The 26804-nt window shown below is 42.2% G+C and overlaps 1 protein-coding gene across 5 annotated transcripts in view; it reads left to right on the plus strand.

The window, feature by feature from the left end:
- CATSPERE (catsper channel auxiliary subunit epsilon) overlaps positions 1 to 26804 on the plus strand; it is a 157329-nt gene that overhangs the window by 120356 nt on the left and 10169 nt on the right. For 4 of the 5 annotated variants that reach the window (XM_032317865.1, XM_032317869.1, XM_032317867.1 and 1 more), the window contains 8 exons: positions 4939 to 4997; positions 7464 to 7539; positions 9206 to 9258; positions 11507 to 11557; positions 11945 to 11978; positions 12048 to 12127; positions 19923 to 20022; positions 26120 to 26206. In XM_032317865.1, the coding sequence (XP_032173756.1) occupies positions 4939 to 4997; positions 7464 to 7539; positions 9206 to 9258; positions 11507 to 11557; positions 11945 to 11978; positions 12048 to 12127; positions 19923 to 20022; positions 26120 to 26206 (540 nt within the window). Of the gene's footprint in view, positions 1 to 4938; positions 4998 to 7463; positions 7540 to 9205; positions 9259 to 11506; positions 11558 to 11944; positions 11979 to 12047; positions 12128 to 19922; positions 20023 to 26119; positions 26207 to 26457; positions 26540 to 26804 lie in introns of those variants that run through there. The other variant, XM_032317868.1, reaches the window with a different exon arrangement.

The following is a 26804-nucleotide window of genomic DNA, read 5'->3' on the forward strand; positions in this document are numbered from 1 at the left end:
GCCAGGTAAGAGCTGCTCTTTGCTTACTACCATCCTGTTGAACCCATGAGCACCAGCCCTGCCATCCACCAGAGCCAGGCTATCAAGGAACATGTTCTTTGGGTGACAGACACAAAAGCTGGGGAGCCAAATATGTATATAATCTCCTTTCTCAGAGATACCAACAACCTGAGACAAGGCAGAGGAAAAGCACGATGATGGTGTATTGCCTAGCCTCTCTGATCTCTACAGAGGATTGTAGTAAGCCCCTAAATGTGTGTCAAACTAGAAGCCTACCCCTTAGGCCACAGCCATTAAAATAAGTGAATAGACCTCTTGCACAGAATGACTTGGGGTGCGTTTCAGTCTACCATTACTGCACTGCACCCTGTGGGGGGTGGGTAATCAGTTAAGAACTGTTTCTCTTTTGTAACAGTCCTGTGGTTCCAATCATAAGCCCCTCTGTTCCCCAATGCCAGGAAATCCAGGTGTGTCTCCTGGGCAGCAGCCACAAAAATTAGGGCACCAGGTGTGTGCACAAGCTGCTTTTAGAGAAATAACAGTGACCCAGAAAAAAGCAGAGGAAGACTGCAAAAATACTGCTTCTCTGAGGTCTCTGGAGAAAATTACAGTTGGCTCTTAGATATTGCTTTAATTAGAAACCTGCCCCTCAGGCCACATCTATGAAACTAAGTTCCTAGGTGTCTTTCACAGAAAGACTGGGTATTTGAGTCTGTTGCCTCTGCTGTGCCTTGGGGTTATCAGCTAAGACTTCTTCCTATGTCCATTACATCCACTATCAGACTCACAAGCACAAGCCCCACTGGCCACCAGAGCAAGGCGATCTCAAGATTCCTCTGGGCAGCAGCCACAAAGATCAGGGTGCTAGACCAGTGTAGAAGCTCCTTTCTGGGAGATGCAAGAGGCCAGAGTGAGGTAGAAGGAGAGAACAAATATGGCACCACTTACATCCCCCTTTGGAGCATTTTGGTAGGTTCCTCCCTAGATGTGTTCAATTCAATGCCTGATAAGCGTATAAGCCTCTCTCATAGAAAGCCTGGCCAACTTCTCATTCAGGGGCTTTGTATTGGGCCCTAGGGTGGATAAGTCTGCCGAGAAGAGCCTTCTAAGAACTGTTTCTCAGTTTGAAATAGCCTTCTGGGTCTTGTGGAGCAAGTCCCATTGGCTTTCAAAGCTAGATGTTTGGGGAGCTTGTCTCTCAGATAAGGTCTTAAAAGGTGCCATGCCTCATGGGTTCAATACTCCTCACGGGGGTAGATCTCAGGAATTTGAGTTACCTCCCAACTGTAGGTTACCATGCTGGGGTTGGAGTCGGTGGTGAGGCTATGTCTTAGCCTCTCCTACCTATTTCTACATGGTTGTTTTTGTTTTGTCTTGTTTTGTTTTGTATCGTTTCGTTTTTCTCACTCACCTAATGTGTAGGCATTGTTAAGCTGGTTTGGGGGTTTCTTTTGGAGAACATCATTCTACATGTAGCTGTAAATTTGGTGTGTCCATGGGAGGAGGTGATTTCAGGATCCTCCGACATCACCATCTTGAATCAGAACGCTGCCTATTCCTTTTCTTAATGGTGACTTTTAATAAGTAGAATTTTTTAATTTTGATAAAGATTTTTTGTTTATGGCTATTGCTTTTTGTGTCAAAAGATATCTTTGCCTGTCCCTAAGTCACAAAAATGTTCTTCTGTGATGTCATCTCAAAATTGGAGGTTTTACTACTTATGCCAATAATTGGTATAGTCAAACCTTAAGTTTTGCCCAACTAATGTGTGTGTTATTTTTTTTATTTGTTATTCTCTTCTTTTTAATGAGGTTAAACAATTTTCCACGTGTTTATTGGCTATGTGGATTCCCACTTCTGTGCAACTCAGGTTATGTCACTTTTTTGATAGGGTTGTGTGCCTTTTCTTACTGAATTTTTTGGCATCTCATAGACTATCTTTTTGTTTTATTTTTGTATAATTGGCATAAAATAAATTGCATATATCGTGTTTGATAAAATGTGATATATGAATATACCCATGAAATTACAACCACAATCAAGATAATGTCCATGTCCACCCATGAAGTTTCTTCATGCTCCTTTGTCAACCATCCCTCCTTCCATTCCCCATTACTAGACAACCACTAATCTTCTTCCTGTCACGATACATTAGTTTGTTTTTCTAGAATTCTATACAAATGGAAACATACAGTATGCACTCTTTTTTATCTGCCTTCTTTCACTCAGCATAATCATTTAGAATTATTTCCTTTTGATGAATGAATTCCTGTATCACTATGAAATGACCCCTTTTCCTCTAGTGATAATTTTTTGCTCTAAAATCTACTTTGTGTGATATTTATAGAACCACTCCAACCTTCTTTAGAATAATGTTAGCACAATGTATCTTCTTTTCTTTTAATATTTAATATTCTTTTAATATCAACCATCTGTGTCTTTAAGGTTTTTTTTAATTAGATTTTATTTATTCAATCTGAACATTTTTACCTTCTCATTGGGTGCATTCATGTAATTTTTTTTTATATGGCTGAGTTTAAGTCTACCGTTTGACCATTTGTTTTCTATTTGTCCCTTCTGGCCCACGTGGGGCTCGATCTCAGCACCCTGAGATCATAACGTGAGCTGAATGGAGAGTCAGATGCTCAACTGACTGTGCCACCCAAGCGACCCATTTGTGAAAGTATTCATAAGAATTCCCTGATGTCGAATAAGAGTACATCCTGATCTTTAGATGACCTGCGTTCACCACGGTCAGGGGCACATCTGGGGACACTACTTCCTTGAACTTCTTTAAATCCCCTGAGTCTTCCAGGCAAACAATTCTGGGATATAATGCCATACAAGAACCTACTCATGGCCACCAATTGTTAGAACAAACACTTCTTGCTTTTTCTGATCACCTAGTTACTGACGTCACTGAAGGGTTAAGGAGGGCACTGATTTAATCCTGATTTACTCTTAACCCTGAGAATATAGTCTTCTGGTAACTCAGGTTAATGTCGGGAGGATATCCAATGTGATTCTCTATCTTGAATTACCCCTCTCCTGACTACATTGACAAATGCCTTTAGGCTGAAAGTAGACTCTGGGCTCTGGTGTTCCACTTTATTCTCAAGGTTCCTAATTTCCCTGTTTTCGGGCTAATAGTTCCCACTGTCTTGTTAGTTATTTGGTGCTTTCAAGGTGACTCAAAAGGTTGCGGTTTGTAGGTTTTATGATATGTTTATTTTGTTTTGGTTTTATTTTATTTATATTCATTTGATGAGCATATAGTGTATTATTCCTTTCAGAGGCAGAGTTCAGTGATTCATCTGTTGTATATAACACTCAGTGCTCATATGTTTGTTTTTAAAAGCAAAAGTTTGTCCGTAGAACCTACCTGCTGCTCCTAGAAATGAAAGTCTCCAAATCATTTCTTAACTATTTATGATGAAATAATTATGAAACAGATGATTACATCCACAAAATATATTTTTTAAATAGTTCCTCTGGGTAAATATTTTCAGTGATTATAATCCAAAATAATACACATACATGTTGGTTGAGTTACAGACCCAAGTTTGAGCACCACTTAAGTGACAATTGATAAGCAAAAATTAGAGAATATGCTTACATTTCACAAAAGAAAATTTTAAAAATCTTCAAGCCTAATTACATGCAGGAACACCTTTATAAAGTTATTTTAATGACTACATATGAAGAAAAAGGTATGGTGTACAATAGAACACAAGTGGAAACTTGACAATTAGCTCCTTTCCTTGAACATGAACTAGATTTACTTTTTTTTTTAATATTTTATTTATTTATTTGACAGAGAGAGATCACAAGTAGGCAGAGAGGCAGGCAGAGAGAGACAGGAGGAAGCAGGCTCCCTGCTGAGCAGAGAGCCCGATGCGGGACTCGATCCCAGGACCCTGAGATCATGACCTGAGCCGAAGGCAGCGGCTTAACCCACTGAGCCACCCAGGCACCCCTAGATTTACTTTTGATGTAATAACCTCCACAGCCTTCAAATTTTTATCATGAAAGATTGTATATTTTGTGTCATACCACTTAGGATCCAACATATGAATAAATAAACCTTGTCTCAGAAGTAAGATTTTTTGCAAAGGTTGGTTTAGAGGTACAAGGTCTCTTCTAATCACACCAGATTAGCCAGAACCAAATTATCTCTCTGAAGATAACCATATCTATCTATCTATCACCTATTTCTCTACCTACTAACAAAGAACTACTACCAAAAAGAAAATTTAGGGGTTATAAGGACTATAGCTACCATGCTTTAAGAATGTAACTACAGTTAGCATGCTTTATAAGAGGCTTATAATTTTTTGCCCCTAATATCACACATTCTGTAAATGGCTTTACTCTGAAAAGATAGAAACCTTCTGGGATGCTGAAACTTGAGATGAAACATGCCCAGATGGAAGAAAATCACAAGGAACACATACAAAAAGGCAAATAAGTGTTTTTTAATTACTCAAAAACAAGAGAAGGAGGATCAGGCAAATAATTCCTCATAGTCTCAAAAATTACTGACAACATGATATCTTTAATTATTTAAAAACCTCAAAGAAGAAATGAAAAGGTCCAGAGACAACGGATCAGGAAATGGGAGTGCGCTGGCTACACAGCAGGACATAAATGAAAATAGAAATATTGCAATGACAGAAGTAACTGAAGAGGGAAAGAGAAGCAATGGAAATAAAAAGCCTTCCTAAGATACCATTAGAAGAGAAAATAAGAAAAATGTAACAAATGAAATCTAGTATGTCCATAATTGGAATTTCTGAGATAGAAAAGAAAAGAAGTTGGAAAAAATGCTAAATATATTCTTTTTCTTACCTAAAGAAAGGTTTAAATCTGTCCTGAAAGCATTCATTGTCACCATTCCCAGTTGCCATGTTTTACACAAATGCTCATTTTCTTTTCCAGACAGTCACATTTTTTCAGAATGTAAATTATGAGGCTGTAGATGACTACTTCAAGTTGCAGTAAGTATGACTTTTAAAAGAACCTGTTCAATGTGAAATGTGCTATTGAGATGATTGATTCGTAGGTATTCTTTTACTTACATGGCCTCATGACATTTTAAATATCTAGATTTCAGATTTCTTTTAAGTGTTTGGTTAGATGTGAAATTATTATTCTGCATAAAAATGTAAAATGCTCCTTGTAATTAAATGAAACATATCTGGGGGCTTCCATCTGTCCAGCTGAAGTTGCAGAAAATGGGCTATTTCTTTTTTTTATTTAAAAATCAATTAGTTAACATATAGTGTATTCATTTCAGAGGTAGAGTTTAGTGATTCATCAGTTGCTTATGATATCCATTGGGCTCAATCCATCAAGTGAAAAATGGGCTATTTCTTAATTCATTAATTTTCAAACATGTGCTCATTCATTCCCATCCCAAAGTCTTTGCATACTATCCTTGGGCAGACTAGAACTCTAATATGAGTAGGTCTTTAACTATGAGTAGAATCAGAGAAAACATCACCTTTGACTCTTGGAATAAGTAGCATACGAGCACATCATTTCTGGAGGAAACAACTGACCTGGAATTGTGTCTTGAAGCATTTCTGTGGCCATCATTATGTCCTGACTCGATAGATTTCTGGGAAAATAACACTGTTTTTCTAGGAAAAAGTCCATTTTTCCTTAGTCTGCTGCTCCCCCCAAGTGAGCTTGAACTCTATGCCAAGCACTTTGTAGGTGCTCAAAACACATGGTGAACAAGTAAGAAGAAATCCTGCCATCATGGGACATATCTCTAGTGAGAGAAGACAAAGGCAAGTAACCAAATAAACGAACAAGTAATTCCAAGTAGTTACACGTGCAGTTAAGAAAATAAAACAGGAGGGCACCTGAGCAGCTCTGTCCAATTCTTGATCTCAGCTCAGGTCATGATCTCGGGGTCACGGCATCGAGCCCCATGTCGGGCTGCACACTCAGCAGGGAGTCTGCTTGGGATTCTCTCCCTCTTCCTCTGCCCCTCCCCCAGCTCTCTTTCTCTCTTTAAAATAAAGAAACCTATCTTTAAAAAAAGAAAGAAAATACAACAGAATGAAGTGGTAGAGTCACTCTCTGGTTAGGAAGGGGAAAAGAGAAAAGGCTGCTCTGGAGACTGTAGTCAAGGGAGGCTCATTTCATCCCCAGCCCCTCACCAACACTTTTCTCTCGATGTTTCTAATGTTACGGGTTCCTTGGGGTATTTTTGGTTTTGTGGATATTTACTCAGAATTCTGTTGCTGTCCAATACACATCAGATTGTCCAAGATACTTCAGGTCAATCCGAGACCTGACAAAAAATACAAAAAACTTTGAAGTCAGCTGTGATGGGGAAAAAACAAACCTTCCTAGAAGAAAACTTGTATAGAAAATTGTAGATGCAATATTTACTGTAGTGTCCCTCATAGACCTAGACTGTGTTCCTGTATTTATCAAATCAAAGTTTCTATCACACTGGAAAACAAACCACAATTGGCATAATTATAAGATGCTTCCTGATTTCAAAGGTGTTAAATGAGAAAAAATATGTATCTTAGAATTGATGAAATATGGTACAATGATTTAAAAATATAAAATGTGCTATTCATATCCTCATATATTACACTTTATACCTAATATATGACAAATAAATAAATATTAAAATGTGATGAAAATTGGAAGAAAAAGAACATTTGTTTGTGGTTTGCTTTTCCCCAGCTTTTTTCAAAAAAGAAAAAACCTTCGCGGTTTTATTGATACTCTGATCTCAGCTCAGGAGTACTGATAGCTCAGGTCATGACGTCAGGGTCATGGGATCGGGTCCCATGTCTGGCTCCACACTCAGCAGGGAGCGTCCATAAAACTTTCACAACTTCTTCAGTGATTTAACTTCTCCTTTTTTGTCTGGGCACAAAACGATTCTTAGGCACTTCAGAACCTAGAAATTCAATCTCGCTTTTGCTTCCACTCAGATCATAATAAGCAGCATAAAGTGGCTCAGAAAACTAATCTCATAACTTATTCTTTATGGTTCCAAAAGGGTCATGGATAGAAGGAAAAGATCCACAGAGGCTAGAGAAAGAACAAAAAATGCAGCTATGGCCTTCTAAGGTCATCAGAAAGCAGGACCAGATGTCAGTCGCACAGCCTCCTCCTCCACGAACAGTGTTAATGAGACAGGGCGGGGGGTGGGGCGGTGGAAATGTTGATGGACGCTCATCTCTGTTTCCCATTGGGCCGACCCTACACTAGCCCGCCGGGCGGTAAGAGTGACTTCAGGGAGTGACCACAGTGCCTTAGCAGAAGTGGAGAATAGTCACCCCCACAGTCCCCTCCCAGACTTCTAGAATTCCTCCTGGGCGCCAGTCATCCAGTGTCCATGGGACGGTCCATGGGCTCCACGGGAAGGCAGGCACGGTGCCTGCCTCCCTTGGGATTCTCTAAGCACCTGCACATGCCATTTCTCCTAGAGACGAGAACACGGGCCTTCGGCTTGTGCAGTTTCGGCCTAGTGAGTACGCAAGAGCGTGTCCAACTGCCCAAAAGGTAAGTGACAGAGGTGGAGCAACACCATTACCTCAATAAAGCCGCAGGCGGTGGGCGAGGGAACCCCCACCAGCCCGCCATGCAGGAGCCCCCCCACCGCCCAGGGAAGTGTGTGTCTATGTCTCCCGGGGAGGGGGGAGAGGCATTACTTCACTTTGGAGACAGACCACAGTTCTGTCTTCCAGGGACTTACCAGCGAAAGAGAGGTGTAGAAACACATGCAAAAACAGAAAATGATTAGTTTCAGGAGATACAACTGTATAAAGGAAACCTGAAATGAATGGGAACTCAAGTGGGATATGGTTTGTCAGAGAAGATGGCTTTTTAAAACTTTTTTAGAAGGTTTTAAAGCGAAAATTTATTGTGTCCCTACTGTGTGTCTTTGCTTCAGTCTGTTTGTAGGTTATGGGAGCTGCAAGGATGGAAAGCCAGGCTCTTCCTCAGGGGCAAACCAAAGCTAGTCTAAGGGCGCACAACACACAGTTATGAGAAAGCGCAGAGAGCGCAGAAGAGTGGGCAGACCGGGGCGGGGCAGGGTGAGGGTCAATTGTTGGGGAGTAAGTGGAAGGTGACCAAGGGCATTCCAGGAAGACACATTTACAAAAGCAGAGCCCCGTGAAACAGCCAGTCCCCAGAAAGCCTTAGCGATTCCTTCCAGCAGGAATTTTCCCAGGGAGCGATGACACCACCCCAACACGTTATGGACCGGCATTTCTGTGTCGAGGACCAGTTCTAGATGTGGTTGCTGGGTTTTTTCAGCTGGGCCCCAGAAGAGAAGGGATCAAGTGGTGGTGGGTCTTGACGGGAAGACTTGAGGACCTCAGTCAACCAAGGGCGTCACATGAATAGATTAGTGAAGACAAAGGGAAAACCAAAAGGGAAGGGAAAGGGAAGGGAAAACCAAAGATCTGATCATGAAGGGACACCAAGGACTGTGGGTAGAGTTGCTGACAGAACAAATCAGATCCTGTGTCTGAGATCAAGTGGTGCCTTTCCAGTGAAGGCGGAGAGGTCTGGGTTTAGCAGGGTTAACTCTTTAAATCCATCAAGCTTGTCTGGACATTGTGCTCTATCCCCACCCTCCTGAACCCCACGTCCTTCATCGGGGTAGGGAGTATTAGAGGTTCTTTCAGATTCACTTTGTGGAGAAATGCAACCTACAGCACATGTTTGAGACTGAAAGCAAGTATCTAGATCCCACTTAGCAAGCCCGGGGGTTGTCTAGCCCTGCGGTGGGTAAGCATCCCGGCACCAGATGGGAAGAGAAATAGGCATCCTAGTCAGGGAGGGGCCCCGTCTCTGGTTGGAAAGAAGTCAGTGAAGAGCTAGATGGTCACGCCTGAGTCAGGGACAGGCCAGAAGAACAGAGTTGATGATCCCGGTTACAGCCGTGCTGGCAAAAGAGAAGATGCGGTTAGTTCCTGAAATACCGATGTGGAAAAGCAGAGAACCTCCCAGCCTTGTGAGCAACAGGGCAACACGAAGCAAAGGCAGGAAAAATGTGATCAAAAATAAAGAGTAAAACCGCACCAAAGAGTGTAACAAAACCCTACCTTGGAAAGGTGATTATTTCAAATCTAAAGTGTAATCGCTTTTCGCTGTAGGGACATTTTCGCTCATGTGAATTGTAACCATGTGTCTCACCACTTAAATTCCTCCATTTTAGGTGTTCCAAATAGCCGTTGGCTGTGATTCCAGTAAATACATTGTTGTTAAAGGGCAAGTATATTTGCATTTGACCTGTCTTAACTCTTTGCCTTTTCAAACAAACGATGAACTGCATGGCGATTGCCGGTGGTACCATCAGCCTGATGACTGCCTTGTTCACGATGAAACCCGAAAACTGAACTGACATGGGGGTCCAGAAACTGAACTGACAGTTCGTCCAAACCCGATTTGTTTGAGCTTTGGGCCAAGTCAAACCTTCCATGTGAATCATACCAACAGGGAAAAAGGATTAACCTCTTTCCCTGTGGCCAGCGTATTTCTCCGCCTTCCCTTTTAACCATCCTGTTTCCATCCGTCACCATGGCCTCTCTCGCTCTCGGGGCTAGCCCTCATTCCCTGAGAAACGAGAGGGAGAAACACTTATGTCTCCTTTGCCTCCTCCTCAAACCAGTTACAATGTCATTTCTGCCACAGAATTGCTTACGTCCCCGTCAGAAAAACCTGCACCATTACCCGTGGGAACGTTTTTTAGAGCAAACCTCACAGAAGCACTGGGGTTTCTTCCAGAGAAGCCCGAGGTGTGACTTGTCTTGCTTTTAGCGGGGTTCACCATGAAGCACACTGATTTCTGTCATCCACTGGCCACCGCAGGCTTGCTCCTCTATGGGGGAGAATTGAGGTCCGTGTGCACAATCCATTCAGTGGAGGTGAAGTGGGTCCTTAAGACAGCGATGTACCTAATAGACTCCTCTCCCGTGGTCAGGAGTGGTGGTGAGCGGGGAGTGGAGACTCTTCTCCAAGTGAATGACTTGCTCTCATCCAAAACAAATATCTACTCACCTGCTATCCTAATAATCTTCTGAGTATGCAGTTGGAACCATCAGTTGCTAGACTGACAATCAAGTTTTCCCATTTCAGTCAGCAAGGCATGTGCATTTCCCACAACTCCTTTTCCGGGACGCACAAAGGCTAACTGATCTATACAGCGCATGGCGTCCTGCTTCTGGAACGGTCTATGGACCAGTACTGGCATCGCTGCGAGTTTCTTGGAAATTCAGGCTCTTGGGCCTTGTCCCATACCCACTGAGCGAGAACAGCTATTTTAACTAAATATCCCGGAGATGAGCAAGGGCATTAAAATTTGAGAATAACTGCTCTATGCAAAGTTACCAGAATCAGTTCCCAGGACTGCCACGTGCGGTACCATGATCTCAGTCTATTTGTGGGCGGGTCTAGATGGCAATCGTCAAAGGCAGGCTGTTCATCAGCCCCACCAGGAGAACATGTTTGACAAACTCAGATTTCAGAACCTTACTCCAGGCTTCTTAATCAATGACCCACTGTTCTACAACCCTAAAAATGGCCCTAATACTTTGAATTCAAGTTGGGGTGGGCCTGAGGTTTTCACAGTCATAAAAGGAGGCCTATGGGGTCCAAGGTTCCTGTGACAGGAGAGAGATTCACCTTGGAGGGCATCTCATGGGGTCTATATTGGGCTTCAGTGTAGGAAATGGTTTAGGCTTCCAATATCTATCTAAACATGGTGGTGACCAAGGTTCCTTCTGAGTTACAGTGGAAACAGCCAGCAAAAATGGTCAAATGAATAATTTAACTTACTGAAGACATCATTTTCTAGACCATGATAGCCTATGTTTGCCTGACCACTAACCAGAAATTAGGTGCATCCTTAAAGTAGCTCCTTACCTGCACAAATGAGTCCCCAGCAGCAATTAGAAATTGGTGGGAGGGGGGGGGGGTTAATTATGAGGAATAAAAATAGCCCAAAGAAATTTATCTTCATTTTGATAGATTTTCATTGAATTTCTCACATGTATCAAATACAAATAAATCAGTATATTTCTAATTCCAGTGGCCTCAGAAATATTGATTTTTTAAAAATAGAAATGCTAGGGCCATTGTGCATGTGGGTGGCTCAGTTGGTTAAGGTTCTGACTCTCAGTTTTGGCTCAGGTCATGATCTCAGGGTGGTAAGATCAAGCCCTGCATGGGGCTCTCTGCTGGACATGGAGCCTGCTTGAGATTCTGTCTCTCCCTCTCCCTCTGCGCCTACCCCCACTCTTGTGCATGCACTCTCTCTCTCTAAAATAAATAAATAAAACCTTTAAAAAAAAGAAAGAAAAGAAATGCTAAGGCCACACATTAACCCCAGGATTCTAGTTCAGTAAATGATGATTCTGTGATACTCTCAAGTTTGAGAATCATGGAGTTAAATGATTATATGTTTATGCAAGTGTATAAGGAATGATATTACAACTTTATCATGTTTTGTTTTTTGTAGATTTAATAAAAAAGACTGTCTTCAGCATGATTTCTTTTACATTATTGAAAAGTAAGAAATATTTTTAACATAAGCACTGTTCTACATTATTAGTACAAATAATTTAGAATCAGTATTTATTTCTATTAACATCAATCTTTTCTAATATATATGTTCATTGCTACAAATTTACCTCTAGGCACTGCTTTTGCTGCATCTTACAAATTTTGATAAGTTGTGTTTTCATTTCCATTTAGTTCAAAATCTTTTTGAATTTCTCTTAAGATCTCTTCTTCGATACATGTATTATTTAGAAGTGTGTGTTTAACCCCCACACAACTGGGGAGCATTTTGTAATCAATTTTTGTGATACCTCCTTACTGAACAAAGTAATGCTTTCAATTTATAAGTTTTAAAAGAGGAAAGAAAAATAAGTAATGAAAAATGTCTTTCCTACAGGTCATATCTGAGGAATCAGCCATCTAAAAACTTGGTAAGAAAAAGCATAATTTTATCAATCAGCCAAATAGAGAAAATAACTAAAGCATTTTTCCTTTCCTAGAGAGTAAAATATAATTGGAAAAAATATGGCTGCCCACTGAGACTTGATTTCAGAGAAATGTTTCACCCTTTGATTGAATTGTAAGTATATCCTCGCTAAAATGTTTAACTTACTTTGAAAGTTTCAAAATGAAAGTATGAAAACAATGCTAATTAATCGTGCACTTAATAACAAATACTTTTGAGCACTTGATATATGCATCTCTAAGTTTTCCGTACTAGTTATACAAAGTTGGACTACCATGGTGCCTGCACGTGCAGGGAGGTTATCATTTCACTGCTGAGACAAGGCCGGTAAGACAAGCAGAGGCTCTTCTCAGTGATGCAGGTGGTCTCTTCACCGTTGCCTTATTCTCTCTAATCTTTCCCCAAGCTCCTACCAGCACCCCTGCCTGTTTGATAGGAACTACCTTCCCCAGGTGACGTATGACTTTTCTTTCCATGGGCCAACAATAACTGAAAGCTTGCAAGGAACGAAACTATGTGACTAATAGGGAAGGTACAATAACAAGGCGATGGTACAGATGGCACAGATAACAAAAATGTTAGCTGTAACTTAATTCTTACAAATAATATTTTGTAATAATAGGATAATATGCTCTGAGGAAGACTTTCCCAAATAATTTTCTATTATTTTGTCTTCATCTTTAATTTTATTCTTGATTTTATGATTACAAAAGTCACACTGTTTGTTACAAAATTTAAAAAACAGAAAAATAGGAGACAAATGACCCATTTTCTAAATTTGTTTGCGATTATAAATAAAATGGTGGTGGATATTCCCTTCTGTACAGGTTTGGACACACTCCAGATATGCCATTAGAAAAAATTACTGGAAGCAAAACTTCTAGATAAAAACCATCAAAACTTTGGTCAAGGCTTCCAGCTTTAGCGGCTTTCTAAGGCTAGAAGCAACTTCTGAGATCTCTCAGGGTGGGTAGGGGTGACGTAAGGATTCAGGTATTCCATTTAGGTTTTTCTTAAATATCTTAATTTAATTTTCTTTTTTTTAGTGTTCCAAGACAGGTGCTTCCATTTAGTGTTGCTATGGCGTCTTTCCCTGTTGGGACCCAGAAGGTCTCTACCGCCATGTCCTGCCTACCATTCCTCACCCATGCCGCTTTGAAGATTCTGTGCTGTGCCCTCAACATCACTGTCCTACAGGCCCTCTGTCCTAGGTCCTCTGGGCTGTCAGACTGGTCAGGCTAATCTGCTGTCTTCCGCAGTTCTGATCCTCTTCTAGACATCCAGTGGCGCCACTACTTTTCCCAGTAACCCTAGACACTCCTTCCTCCACTGAGGCCTCATTTTTTTCCTTTGTTTTGTTGTAAGTTTTTATTTTAATTCCAGTGAGCTAGCACACAGCATTACATCAGTTTCAGGTGTATAATACAGTCATTCAGTCGTTCCACACTTCACCCTGTGCTTGTCACGACAGGCGCCCTCCTTAGTCCCCATCACCTAGTTCCCTCACCCCCCCCACCCCTCTGATAACCATCAGACGGTACTCTATATTTAAGAGAGTGTTTCTGGATTTGTCTCTCTCTCTGTTTTTTTCCCCTTTGCTCTTTTGTTTTGTTTCTTAAATTCCACATGTGAGTGAAATCATACGGCATTTGTCTCTCTCAGACTGATTTATTTCGCTTAGCATGATGCTCTCTAGTTCCGTCCATGTCCTTGCAAATAACAAGATTTCATTCTTTTTTACAGTTGAATAAAAATGTTCTAGTATACAAATATAATGGAATATTAAACACACAGACATGCACACACACCCCACATCTTTATCCATTCATAAATCAATGAATACTTGTGTGGGCTCCATATCTTGGCTGTTATAAATAACGCCACTATGAACATCGGGGTGCATGTATCCCTTTGAATGAGTGTTCTTGTATTCTTTGGGTAAATGCCCAGTAGTGAAATTGTGGGATCGTAAGCTACTTCTATTTTTAACTTTTTAGGAAACCCCATGTTCTTTTCCACAGTGTCTGCTCCAGTTTTCATTTCCACCAACGGTGCGTAAGGATTCCTTTTTCTCCACATCCTCCCCAACACCTGTTATTTCTTATGTTGTTGACTTCAGTCATTCTGACAGGTGTGAGGTGGTCTCTCATTGTAGTTTTGATTTGCGTTTCCCTGATGATGAGTCACGTTGAGCATCTTTTCATGTGTCTGTTGGCCATCTGGATGTCTTCTTCAGAAAAATGTCTCTTCATGTCTACTGCCTATTTCCTAACTGGATTATTGGTTTGGGGGGGGGTGTTGAGTTTTACAAGTTCTTTATGTCTTGGATACTAACCCTTTATCAGATACGTCATTTGCAAATATCCTCGCCCATTCCACAGGTTGCATTTTAGCCTTGTTCATTGTTTCTTTCACTGTGTAGAAGCGTATTATTTTGATAGCGTCCCAGTAGTTTATTTTTGCTTTTGTTTCCCTTGCCTCAGGAGACATAGCTAGAAAAAATTTGGTACAGCCGGTGGCAGATACATTACTGTCTGTGCTCTCTTCTATGATTTTATGGTTTCACGCCTCACAGTTGGGTCTTTCATCCGTTTTGAGTTTACTTTGTACCTGGTGGAAGAATGAGCTTCCGTTTCATTCTTTCGCATGTTGTGCGAGATTGTCCTTTCCCCTCCGTTCTGATGCCCTGTGTCAGCCTTAGTCCGTTTACATTCAAAGCAATTATTGACGGATATGTATTTATTGCCATTTTGTTACTTGTGCAGTTCTTTCTGAAGATTTTTCTCTGGTCTTGGCTTTGTCTCTTGCATGTTTCATTGGTTTTCTTTAGTGATGTATTTGGATTTCTTTCTCTTTATTCTTCTCATGTTTATTAGTGGTTTTTGATATAGGATTACCCTTGGGTTTGCATATAACCTCTTCTGCATGTAGCAGTGTGTATGAAGTTCAGGGTCACTGAAGTTTGAATCCATTCTTTTCTCCTCTTCTCCCCATGTTTCAGGCATATGTTTTTATATTTTATATCCTTTTTTTTGTGAGTTCCTTGACTGATTTTTTTTACAGAAATATTCATTTCTATTGCACTGGTGCTTCCTATCTCTCTTCTCCTCTGTATTAATTGTGGAGTTTGTCCCCCCTCCAGCCTTTACAGTGCTCTCTGGTTAACCTGGGACTGGCCAAGTTGAAAACATGGGACAGGTGAGCTCAGAGTCCTCCTACCCGACCATCTTCCCAGGCTCCTTGTTTGCTTTGTTTTTGTTCTATGCAGCGTCTTAATCCTCCAAGGATAAATAATCTTAATGTTCTCTCCCAGAGAAGTGTATTCTTCTCTTCGACTCATTATTATTAAACACCTCTGAACCTTTTACTGTGCAAGGCCCTGGGCATTCAAAGATAAACAAGGCAGGATTTCCTCTCTCAAGGGCTTAAGAGTCTGATGAATTAGATAAACATATTAGCTGACACAGAATAATAAAAAGAAAACTCAAAAGAATCCAGCCCAGCTACAGAAGGGAGAGGGGCTTTGGGAAATGTTTCCAGAAAACTTACATTTGATCTGAGTCATGGAGTCTTAAAGGAAAATAAATATTTAGCAGAAGGCAGAGGGGGAAGAAGAGAATTGGGGAAGGTGGCAATGAGCTCCACTGGGCGAGGCTTTCACGCAAAAGGGATGGTTTGAGGAAGAAGATGTCTAATGCTGTTGGGGCATAAAGTAAGGCACGAAGTGTCAGGACAAGAGAAATTAGCTCAGTAGAGTCCGGATCACAGAAGATTTCCTGTCCATACTATGGTAGAGCGGCACGGTCAGATATTTGCCTTAGCTAGTCCTCTCCAGGAGAAGAGAGAGGATGAACTTCAGGGCAACAAGTCTAAATAGCACGAGACGGGTAGTAAACTGTATTGGTGGTCCATGGAGGAAAACCACAAATGATCAAAATGGCAGCACAAAGAACAGGAATCATTTATGAGAAAAATTAGTGATTCTAATAGGCAGGGGCTTGGATAGATAACTGATAGATGAGAAGAGGCAGTGGGGAAAATGAGATGGGTCCCAGCGACTCTAGTGAGGAGAGACCCTCCGCAGCCTCCACCACCTTATCTGTACCCATGAGCTCCGTCGTCTGCCTGTCCTCATAGGTGAACATACGTGAGACTAAGGCCTTTCTCTCCATCTGTGAACCGGAGCCCCACCCGCTTTCCTACTTAAGAGCCCTGCTCCCGAACCTCCGCCCACCTTCTCCCACATCATTGGTTTTTCCCCCTGTCCTGGATCATCAGAGAAATCCGCAGTTCTTTCCCTCACTGAAAACAAAAACAGGAAACAACAACAACAACAACAACAACAACCACAACAACCACCCTCTGCTGACCCCCACTACCTGTGTAGCTCCTCACGGTCACCGGCTCTCCTCCGCCTCTTCCCCCATCCCTCCCAGCCAGGCTTTTCCCACCACCACATCCCCACACCCACTGCTCAGTCCTCGGGACTCACCCTGGCTGACCTCGTTAACCGGAATTACACAGCTGATCATTCCCTTGTACCTGAAATATTTTCTTCATTTGGCTTCCAGGATATCACACGCTCCTACTTTTCCTGCTACCTCATGGTATCTTACCATAAACCCAGTGAAAAAGACAGGTGGCTGACATGTTTGTTTATGGCCTCTTTAAGGATAGATTCTTTTAATGGGGATGAAATAGACATAATGAAACAGAGAAAATTAGGTGGCTACATTGTAGCCAATGCAATGCTGCTCAGCCCTTAAAATGAACGCAGTAAGATGCTTGTAAGAGGGAATCAGCCAAGTAGTTCAGGTTGGATAGGAAAGGACCGACAGTCGGGGGAGCCGCTGCTGAGGAAAGCAGAGACCAAGAGACAGGAAACTTCTGTGGATCCATCTCAAAACCTAAAATTGAGTGGGGAAAAAAGGCGGCCCAAAGATCCTTACAGTGAAATGTTCTGCATGTATATTTGTACACTCAGAAAACAATACTATATACGATTTATAGATAAGTAAAGTATAAACACCTGGATAAAAATGATACGTAACAGTTCTCACATTTTTCTCTGTGTCTTCCTGCGTATTTGAACTATTTCCTAATTAGAATAAAATTAGCTATAGGAGCCAGGTCTGTGAAGAAACCTAGGACCGTAGGATCAAAGGGCCAGGTGGCAATGTTAAAAGAAGGAGAATTCATCCTCTGAAACTTGGGAGGGAGGTGGGGCATAAAACTAAAGGTAGGAAGTGACTGGTTTCGAAACAGGAGTGCGGAGTTGAGAGAAGTCATGTCTGACAGCCTCAGTTTACTCACATGAAACAGAAAGGGCCACGTGCACACTGGGAGCACCGAGGGGTTGAGGAGAAGCTTTGAGGAGGGTGTCAGGGTCACTAGGGTGATATGAGAAGGGCTGGCCACGGACCAATAGAAAGATTATCAGAGGACACCGGTGGCACAGTTGACTTAAGACACTGTGAGTAGCCCAGTGGCGCATATTTGAATTCCTCAAGTAGCCTGTGCAGGAGGCCTAGTGTGACAGCCAAGGGTGGGGGTGAGATGCTGGAGGCAGGGCGAGAGCCACTGAGTGAAGCCAGGGTGCCGGGGCGGGGAGGGAACGGCCAGAGGAGGAAAGCAGAGGGAGGCAGGACTGGATGTCCGGTGAGGTCAAGGGGCGGGTGAGAGGCTGTGGGGGAGGGGGAGGGGTCAGAGACCTGCAATAGCACTTCGGCCACGTGGCAGTGTGTCCTTCTTGGGGCAACTTAGTCTCTGCTACCAGGAGCCACTTGATAAGGCAAGTTGTTTCCAGTTCTCCTGGGATCAATAACCGAGCTATTACACTATCACAAAACAGAAAGTAAGAGACACGGTCGGTTCACTGGGTTGAGGGTCACACGGGACTGAAAGCGTATGTGTCCAATGGATCAACAGCAAAAATGTCACAAAGGAGAAGTTGTAAGTATAGGGAAGTTCGTTGCCCACTAGTGACATTTCTGAATTTCTCAGGTTTCACTGGTGTCCTATCCTACTAATGAACGTTAATAAAAATAAGTCATGCTTACCCGGGCAAGTATTTTTGTCCCATATTCTCCGTGAATCAGTTAAGTATTACTAAAGATCATTTAGAAACCCCGGCAGTACGGGTCATGTAATTTATCCTATGGCCACTAGATGGCACTATAGCTCATTGATTTCGCGCGTGGCCACCAATATCCGCTTCCAGTTCAATGAAGATGGTTTTAAAATTTAATAAATAAAACATACGACCTTACAACTAGTTCTTAATAATTCAAGAATCTGATGGCTTTTGGAAGATGCAGTAAGAAAAAAATGCCACACCTTCCGAAGCTCCCCGAATGAGAGCTTTGCTAAAGCCTGACCCAAGTCCCCGAAACTGCAGACACAATCGAGTGTGTCACACACATGTGTGCATTGTCCTGTGGGAGGAACTTAAATTAGAGTTTAGAGTTCTCTAGGACCTTCCTCCTGTGCCAAGAAAGATGTCGACCACCACGACTCCAATCCCTAGTTACTCACACCTGAGTTCATGTCTTTATGATTTCTAAAAATGAATTAAGATGGAAGTAAAATAGCTTCTCAGATGTGTACAGATGTCCTGCCCAATTTTTGAATGGGACAAGAGCGGGTTTTTTTTTTATTTTAAATTTTTTATTAACATATAATGTATTATTAGCCCCAGGGGTGCAGGTCTGTGAGTCATCAGGCTTTTATAAGCAGGAATGGATGGTGCCAAGTTGTAGCCCATGCATAGAGCTAGGTAGAGCGACCGTGGTATCCGGCAGAGATGTGAGCTGAGAGTAAGGAAACACCATGGTCAGGGACCCGTGATCTGGTGGACAGACACGGAGATGGGTAGCAAGAGAGCATGGCAGACCCTCGGGCAACAGTCCAAGAGTCAGAGCCCAGGAGCAAGTGCCTGGACCAAAGTCCTAAGTGAGATTTCCATCCACAGTGGGGATGGGGACAATCCCACTCAGAAAAATGAGCAATGATGGTCAGAGAAAGAAGAGAGGACAGTGTTCAAAACAGTTGCAAGCTCTGGTAACGCACAGGTGTAACTTTACCACTAAGTGAACTTTAGCTTGGTCTCAAGCCCCTATTTTCATACGGTCGCAAGAAAAAAAAGATATTAATCTGAAGTAGCATCTTTTTTGCAACGCACTGAGTTTGGGGTGAGGACTCTAAGCTCAACGGGGCTTCTGTGTCCAGTGCTGGCATCCGGGGAGTGGGCGCCCTGTCTGGGTAGGACTGTCTGCGAGGCTCTGCTGTGGGTCAAGGTCATGACAGGCTCTCTGGCCTGGGCTGCGTGGGACTGTGGCTCCCAGGAGCTGGTGACCCCTTCTGCTTCTCCGGACCCCACCTCAGCTCTCCCTGCTGCTGCCAACCCCCTGGCACTGAGCCCCGTCTTCCCGCCGGGTCCCCCACCCCCACCCCGGGAGTTCTGGGGCATCTCCACTCTCATCACAGCGACCCCATGGCAGGCAGCAGTCACCCAAAGAATACTTGTTGATTAAATGACCCCAGGGTCCCCTCGCGGTGCCCTCCCTCCTTCCTCAGTCATTTCTCCCTGCTCCCAGCCCACTCGGCTACCCTCGCCTCCCCAACACACGGTTCCTGTCAAAGTGAACAGCATTTACGCTTCCAACTGTGAAAAAGGCAAACATACCCTGCTTTACTCCTAGCAGGTTGATTTCGAGAGCTGAAGGAAGCCTATACAATAGGTACTGGGATGGCTCCACAGAGAAGTGACAATACTGAGGTTTTTGAGGACCTTAAGTCACTCCACCGGGGGTCGCAGCGCTGTTCAGAGAAGCCTGTCAGACTGGAGGGCTGCAGCTCTCAAGCTCTCTCTTCTGCTCTAACGGGTTGTTGTGTCCATTGTCTCGCTCAGACACAATGGCAATGGCTACATTGAAGACGTGGAAGTGAACTTCATCGTGTGGGAAATACACGGCCGGAACGACTACAGCTTTAATAACACCATGAAGAAGGTACGGCGCCTTTGAATTGCAGTAGAGCTTAGAGCGCAGTGACACCTGCCGATGTATTTTCCATCTGTATATAAATTATGTAAGGAAAGTAGAACTGACTGCATGTGGGTAGAAAAAAAATAGGACCTGTGTATTATATCTTGTGGCTACCGAAATTCATTTACGACAAAAGAAGCCTCGGTCATATGAAATTGACGTAGAGGGATCAGAAAAAGAAAATAATGTTTATAGTAGGGTGACGCAATCCTAGGTGAGTGTTTTCTTTTGTCTCCACAGTGTAGTCAGTGTTCCATTATTTATGGCTCTGCCTTTGGCTCTCGCACATTCATCTGGCGGGTGCTACATTAAAGACGCACGCTCGAGGCTTCCTCTCACTTGACTTCCTTGCGTCATTTGACCCACTGACCAAGCCAAGGCTTCACTGTCCCCACACTCCTCCTCTGACTGGTCCATCTCAGCCTCCCTGCTGACAACCCTTTCCACTTTGCAGGCCATGGCAAAAAGGCCTCACAGCCTCCCGCCCCCAGACTCCACTCCTGACCACCATGACCGAGCGTCTCCACAAACAGCATATGGATTCTGGCTTTTCCCAGAAATCTCATGCTCAAACAAAGTCAGAGATCAGACATAGCTCCTTCCCAAAGAGCTTTCTCATCGATCAGAGACCTTAATTCTCCAAGAAGGAGAACCCACCCAGGTAGCGGCCGAGAGACAACAAGTTCTACCTGCTACCTGCTCTGGGCTCCTGCAAGAACCATCTTTTGATGATAGGGTCAAACAAATCCATCCCACCACATTCCTCCTACACTTGTCCAGCCCCCAAAGTGTGAGTCCTTCTGGCCTACTCTGTCCTCACAATCTCATCCCTAAACTCTTCTGTCCGTCTTACACCTGGGCCCAGATTCCCATTACTCCCCACCTTCTCAAACTCTTCTAATACACCTTAGGGCTAAATGACCCTAGATACTTCTTCAGGAGACATTCCTCAAAAAATATAATTTCCCCTGTTTTTCTCTCAGACCAAGGGTACTCTTGATGGGCTGTGGAATCAAACCGCTCCCTAACCCACACTATCGTTTCCAGATCAGTATCTCCTCACCCTAACTACAGTGTCCCTTGTTTGAGGCCCCTTCATCCAGATGGCATGGACCCCATCTCCCCCTGTCGCTGTCACATACTGAGAACTTGAATGGGTTCCCTTCCTGCCCTGAAAGCAATTACAGTTCAGTCCTCTGAGTTTTTGCTGGGAAGAAGCTTTCTGAACAGGAAGGACCTTTTCTAGTCCCGTTTGCGGCTACGTGGGCCATGTGACCGGCTCTCATGCTGTGGAATGAGCAGAAGCGAGAGGTGTCCCTTCCACGATGAGGTGCTGGAGAAGGGCTCCCATGAGCCCCCGAGCTCCCTAGCTTCCTGCATCGCAGTCTATCCCAGGGACAGTTGGAGATGGAGAGATGCAAGCTGGATGAGAGGAGTCAGGTGAGGGGACTCTTCGAGGAGCCACGAGACAGAGAAGCCTGATCCTCTACTGTGAGGAGCGCCACCCATAGAGACCATCCCCCCCGGGGCATCGGCACTGGACTACGTGTGAGCAGGAATTCAACTGCGATGCGTGAGGGCCCTGAGGAGTGGGGTTTGCTGCGCAACAGAGGCTGCCTCGACCAACCAATGCAGCTCCCCCCGTTATAATTACATTTCAATGCAAACACTCCAGTCTATGGCCTCAACCCCCAATTCTCTAGCTCTGTGGGTGTTCTTCCCGCTAAGCCTCTCGCCCTTGCTTTTCCTTACACTGTCTAGACATCCGCCAGATAGAGCCCTCTGCCCTTTCCCTCTCTGCCATCCCGTGTCTCCTCTCCTTTTCCCATCTAACTTGAGCTCTGTGGGTCTGTCCCCCAGCCACCATCTTGCCCATATCTCCAAGTCATCTTCCCCAGTGTTGTTCCTATGCGCCTGATGGCCACGTTAAACATCAATCATTCAGCCTCATCCATGCCTCTGTCTGAGCTGCCAATCACTTCTAGGAAAAAAAAAAAAAACCAAAATTGCAGTAACTGGAATTAGGGACTCAACTATTAGGAGTGAAGCCTGAAAACAGAATTGGTCAACTGGAAGAGGGAAATGCAGAAGGAAATATGCATAGGGAGGTAAGCTGATTGAAAATATAGACAAGAACATAATGGAGATTTACTGCCTAGATCTAAGGACTGGGGTCCTAGAAAGAAAAGAGAGAGTGTTGGCCAGAAGCAATATTTTCCCAAAAGGCAAAAGACACTGAAGCACAGAAAAAGTAATCTTCATCCAGAAATGTTACTGTGAACATTTTAAAATGAAAAACAAAGAGAAAATCCTTAAAGGTAGCCAAAATAAAAAAAGAAAAGTTACTCTCGAGAGAGTAGCAATAAGACTTAAGGCTGATTTCTTTATAGAAATAATGCAAACCAGAAGACTTTGAACAAAAATATCTCCCCCTCCCCGGCTTTTTTAGGGGGGAAGGGCAGAGGGAGAGAGAGAATCTGAAGCAATCTCAATGCCCAGAATGGAGCCCAACACAGGACTCGATCTCACAGTGCTGGTATCATGACCTGAGCCAAGATCAAGAGTCAGTTGCTTAACCCCCTGAGCCACCCAGGTGTCCCTGAACAAAAATATCTTTAAATTACTGAAAGGAAAATAATTCCAAATCCAAAATTCTATATGCTATGAAAATAGCCCTCTAAAAATAAAAATGAACAATAGAGAATGCTTTAAAAGACACATGAAATTAGAAGAAGAAAAATTTTAAAGTGAAAAGAAATAAACAATGGGATAAAAAGGATTTAAGAAAAAAGTGACAAATACTGAAGATAGGCAAAGAAGATCCAACAGATGGGTAAATGAACGTCCTGAAAAAGAAAACCAGATGGGCGCCTAGTGGCTCAGTCGTTAAGCCTCCGCTTTCAACTCAGGTCATGATCCCGGTGTCCTGGGATCGAGCCCCACATAGGGCTCCCTGCTTAGTGGGAAGCCTGCTCCTCCCTCTCATACCCCCCTTGCTTGTGTTCCCTCTCACTCTCTCTCTCTCTCTCTCTCTCTCTGTGTCAAATAAATAAAATCTTTTAAAAGAAGGGAAAAAAAAGAAAACCAGAGTAAAGGAACATAACTGATGCTAATCTTTCAAGAAAACATCTCTACCCCACCCCAAGCAAAAAAGTCTTGAAGCTTCATATTGAAAGAGCATAGCATATCCTCGAAATATCAGAACAGCCAACCCAAGTGGCCTTCTAGGCCAAAAAAAAAAAAAAAAAAGCAATTTACATATAAGGAAAATAATATTAAATTATAATTTTTATAGCAATGCTTTATACCAGGAAAGAAATGGAGTAAAATATTTAAGATACTCAAGGAAAATAAACACAAGCCAAGGATTTTATATTCAGCAAAACTGATGACTCTAGAAAAGGCACAAACTGCTATTAACATGTCAAACGCTCAGATGATATTGTTCCCAGAAGCCCTTCCTGAGTAACTTACTAGATCATAAATTTCAAACCACCAAAATCACTAAAGAGATATAAGGACTAGAGGAAAGCATTATGTAGGATGGAGTTACTTGCAAAACTGAAGCAAAGTGAGGGTTAAAAGGGAAAAAGGAGAATATACAATGGACGTATTCTCTGACAATAAAGATATAACACAACCATAAAATATGCTAGGAGAATATGAGAGCATATGCTGGGGAAAAATATAACTTTTCAGTAATTGTGATAGTGGGGGTAATATTTATATGAGTTATTCTGATCTTGTGAGGTGTGTAATGTGAGATATTCTAATACTGTCATTCTTCAAGTGCTGTTGAAGTAAAAGCAAGGAGGTGCATAAGTAGTATAGAAGTTAGACAAAACATCCTGAATTTGAACAGGACTCAATGTAAACTTATGAGGTATTAGAAACTCATATGATCTGGATATAAATATGTAACTGTCTTGTTCAGAGAGAACGAGATAAATTTTTCCTACGCTGCCCATTAAGATCCCGAGAAACATAACTGCTCAGTACCCACATGGCTGTCTTGAAATATCATTTCCCACTAAAAGTAATTGGGGATTCTTAGATAAGTAGCCGATTCCAAGCCTGGAGGAGGAAACAAACATGATGAGTTTGGAACAGTTTGACGTACCCAATAGCAAGGAGTTATCAAAGACTGCTAGGGTCATGTCAAAAGCAATCAGAAGTCAACTTGAAGAGGTTGGCTAAAGATGGGACAATCAGAGCTTCCTTACAGATAGTTACTGCAATATTGCTCAAACCCATTAAATATGTTAAACCCATGAGTTCATAATGAATTTTTCAAAAATGTCACCTTTGGAGAATGATAGGAAATCAACTCCTTATTTTAAAAACTGGCAAATAAAGAGAAAGACACCAATATTTATCCTACCGTCCCCAAATGAACTATACCAGTGAGTAAAGAAATAGTAGAAAAGGGAAACACCTCTTTATAGCATGTTTCTAGTTGACAAATGGAAAAAAAAATAAAGAAGGAATATCACCATTTTAAGACCAAATCATAGAGGTTACTATAAACAAATTTATATTAACAAATTTTGACAACAAAGAAATGGATAAAACAGACAGTTGCCTTGGAAAACACAATTTACCAAAGTTCCTTATATTCTAAGAAAGAAAGAGACATTTCTAATCCCAAAATAGACATCTCTAATCCCAAATGCCTTTCCTGACAAAGTCAACCAAACATCAAAAGAAAATTTTCCTTCAGTTTTCTAAAAACTCTTCCAGAATATTAGGGTGGGGAAAGTACTTCCCAGTTCATTTTGTGAATCCAGGAGGGCCTGATGGGGACCTTAAAAGAAACGGGCATTACGGGCCAATCACACCATGACCACAGACACAAAGCACCTAACCAAAACACTAGCAAATCAAACTCAGCAGTGTTTCTAAAAATCACACATCCAGACAAGTTTTGTTTATCTCCTAACTGGAGAGTTGGAATATCACTTGAAAATCAAAGAAATCTACTCTAGTGACGGAATACAGAATGGGCATGGGTTATTATAATAGTTGAAAAGTCATTTAATTAAAAAAATATTCATACATAACATTATTTTTAGAATAAATCTTGGAATTCTCAGGGTCATGAGTTTAAGCCCCACATTGGGCATGGAGCCTACTTAAAAAAATGAATAACCCAAAAATAAATCTTGGAAAATTCTAAGTATATGGTAACTGCCTTAACCTAATAAAATGTAAGTACAAAAAAAAGGAAAAACATCTTACCGGGGCACCTGTGTGGCTCAGTTGGTTAAGCATCTGCCTTCAGCTCAGGCCATGATCTCGGGCATGACCTGAGCCAAAGGCAGACGTTTAACCACCTGAGCCACCCAGGTGCCCCTAAATAAAAATTCTTAAAAAAAAAAAAAAAGAAAAAGAAAGAAAGAAAGGAAAGAAAACATCTTGGTGGTGAAAATTTGAAAGCTTTCTCTCTGAAGTCAGGAGTGAAACAAGGGTGCCAGTCATCACTGTTTCTATACAACATTGTTCCTGATCTCTGTAATAAGGCAAATAAACAGTAACAATAAAAGTATAAGGACTGGAGAGGAAGCAAGAAGACTGTCATATTCACAAATAACAGGACTTCAGCGAAACACTCAAAATTAGTGACTTTAAGAAGTTCTTTTGTGCAAGGTCAATACACAAACTTCAGCTGTTCCCCGGTATAGCAACAAACATTTAAATAAGGAAAAGAATTAAATATATATTGTTCAATGACATTAAATATACGAAATACTTACGAATAAATTTATAAACGAACATATGTGTGTACAATTTTGAACACATTGTTATTTCAACTCTAATTAATGCACGGTGCCCGACTCTCAGGTGTACAGTGACTCGGCACTTCCACACCACACCTGGGGCTCATCACAAGTGCCGTTCTTCACCCCCATCACCGACCTAACCCGTCCACCCACCCACCTCCATTCCGGCAACCATCAGGTTGTCCTCCGTAGTTAAGAGTCTCTTTCTAGGTTTGTCTCTCTCCTCTTTTCTCCTTCCCTCATTTGCTGCTTAAATTCCTGTATGTACGATTTTTTGACAGAGTGGTTGTTTAAATGAAGCCCAGACGTGGAAGTCAATGACGAAGCTTAACCAGAACCTTCCACTTGAAGAAGCCTGGGGACCTGAGGTAAGGAAAATAACCCAGCAAATTTTATTTATAATAACTAATTTGGCATTTCAGGATTGACTAAAGTTTGATGGAAACATTTTGGATTTAAATTTGTTTTTACAAATCAAATCCAACTTTTCTATTGGGTTAATATTATGATTTCAGTAATGTATCATCTTAATTTCTGTTTAATATTCCATGGCTCCTGTGTTACTAACAACTTTTTCTTTTTTTTTTTCTTTTTTTTTGCTGAAAATCTGTGTTTGTAGATTTATTAAGTGACTGACAAACATGCTGAAGCATTGAGAGTGAGTCTTTCTAAAGAACACCTGAACTATCAATTCTTGTACAACTGAAAGATCATGGGGTGCCTGGGTGGCTCCATCTGTTAGGTGTCTGCCTTCAGCTCGGGTCATGATCCCAGGGTCCTGGGATGGAGCCCCAAATCGAGCTCTCAGCTCAGTGGAGAACCTATTTCTCCCTTACCTTCTACATTCCCTCTCCCATGCTGTCTCACTGTCTCACTCTCGCTCTACCTCAAATAAATAAAATCTTTAAACAAAACAAAAACAACTGAAATATCATGTCTGAATGCCAACTATCAGTCCTATACTGC

This window comes from Mustela erminea, chromosome 17 (assembly GCF_009829155.1).
Source record: "Mustela erminea isolate mMusErm1 chromosome 17, mMusErm1.Pri, whole genome shotgun sequence".
In the NCBI taxonomy this organism is placed as follows: Eukaryota; Metazoa; Chordata; class Mammalia; order Carnivora; family Mustelidae; genus Mustela; species Mustela erminea.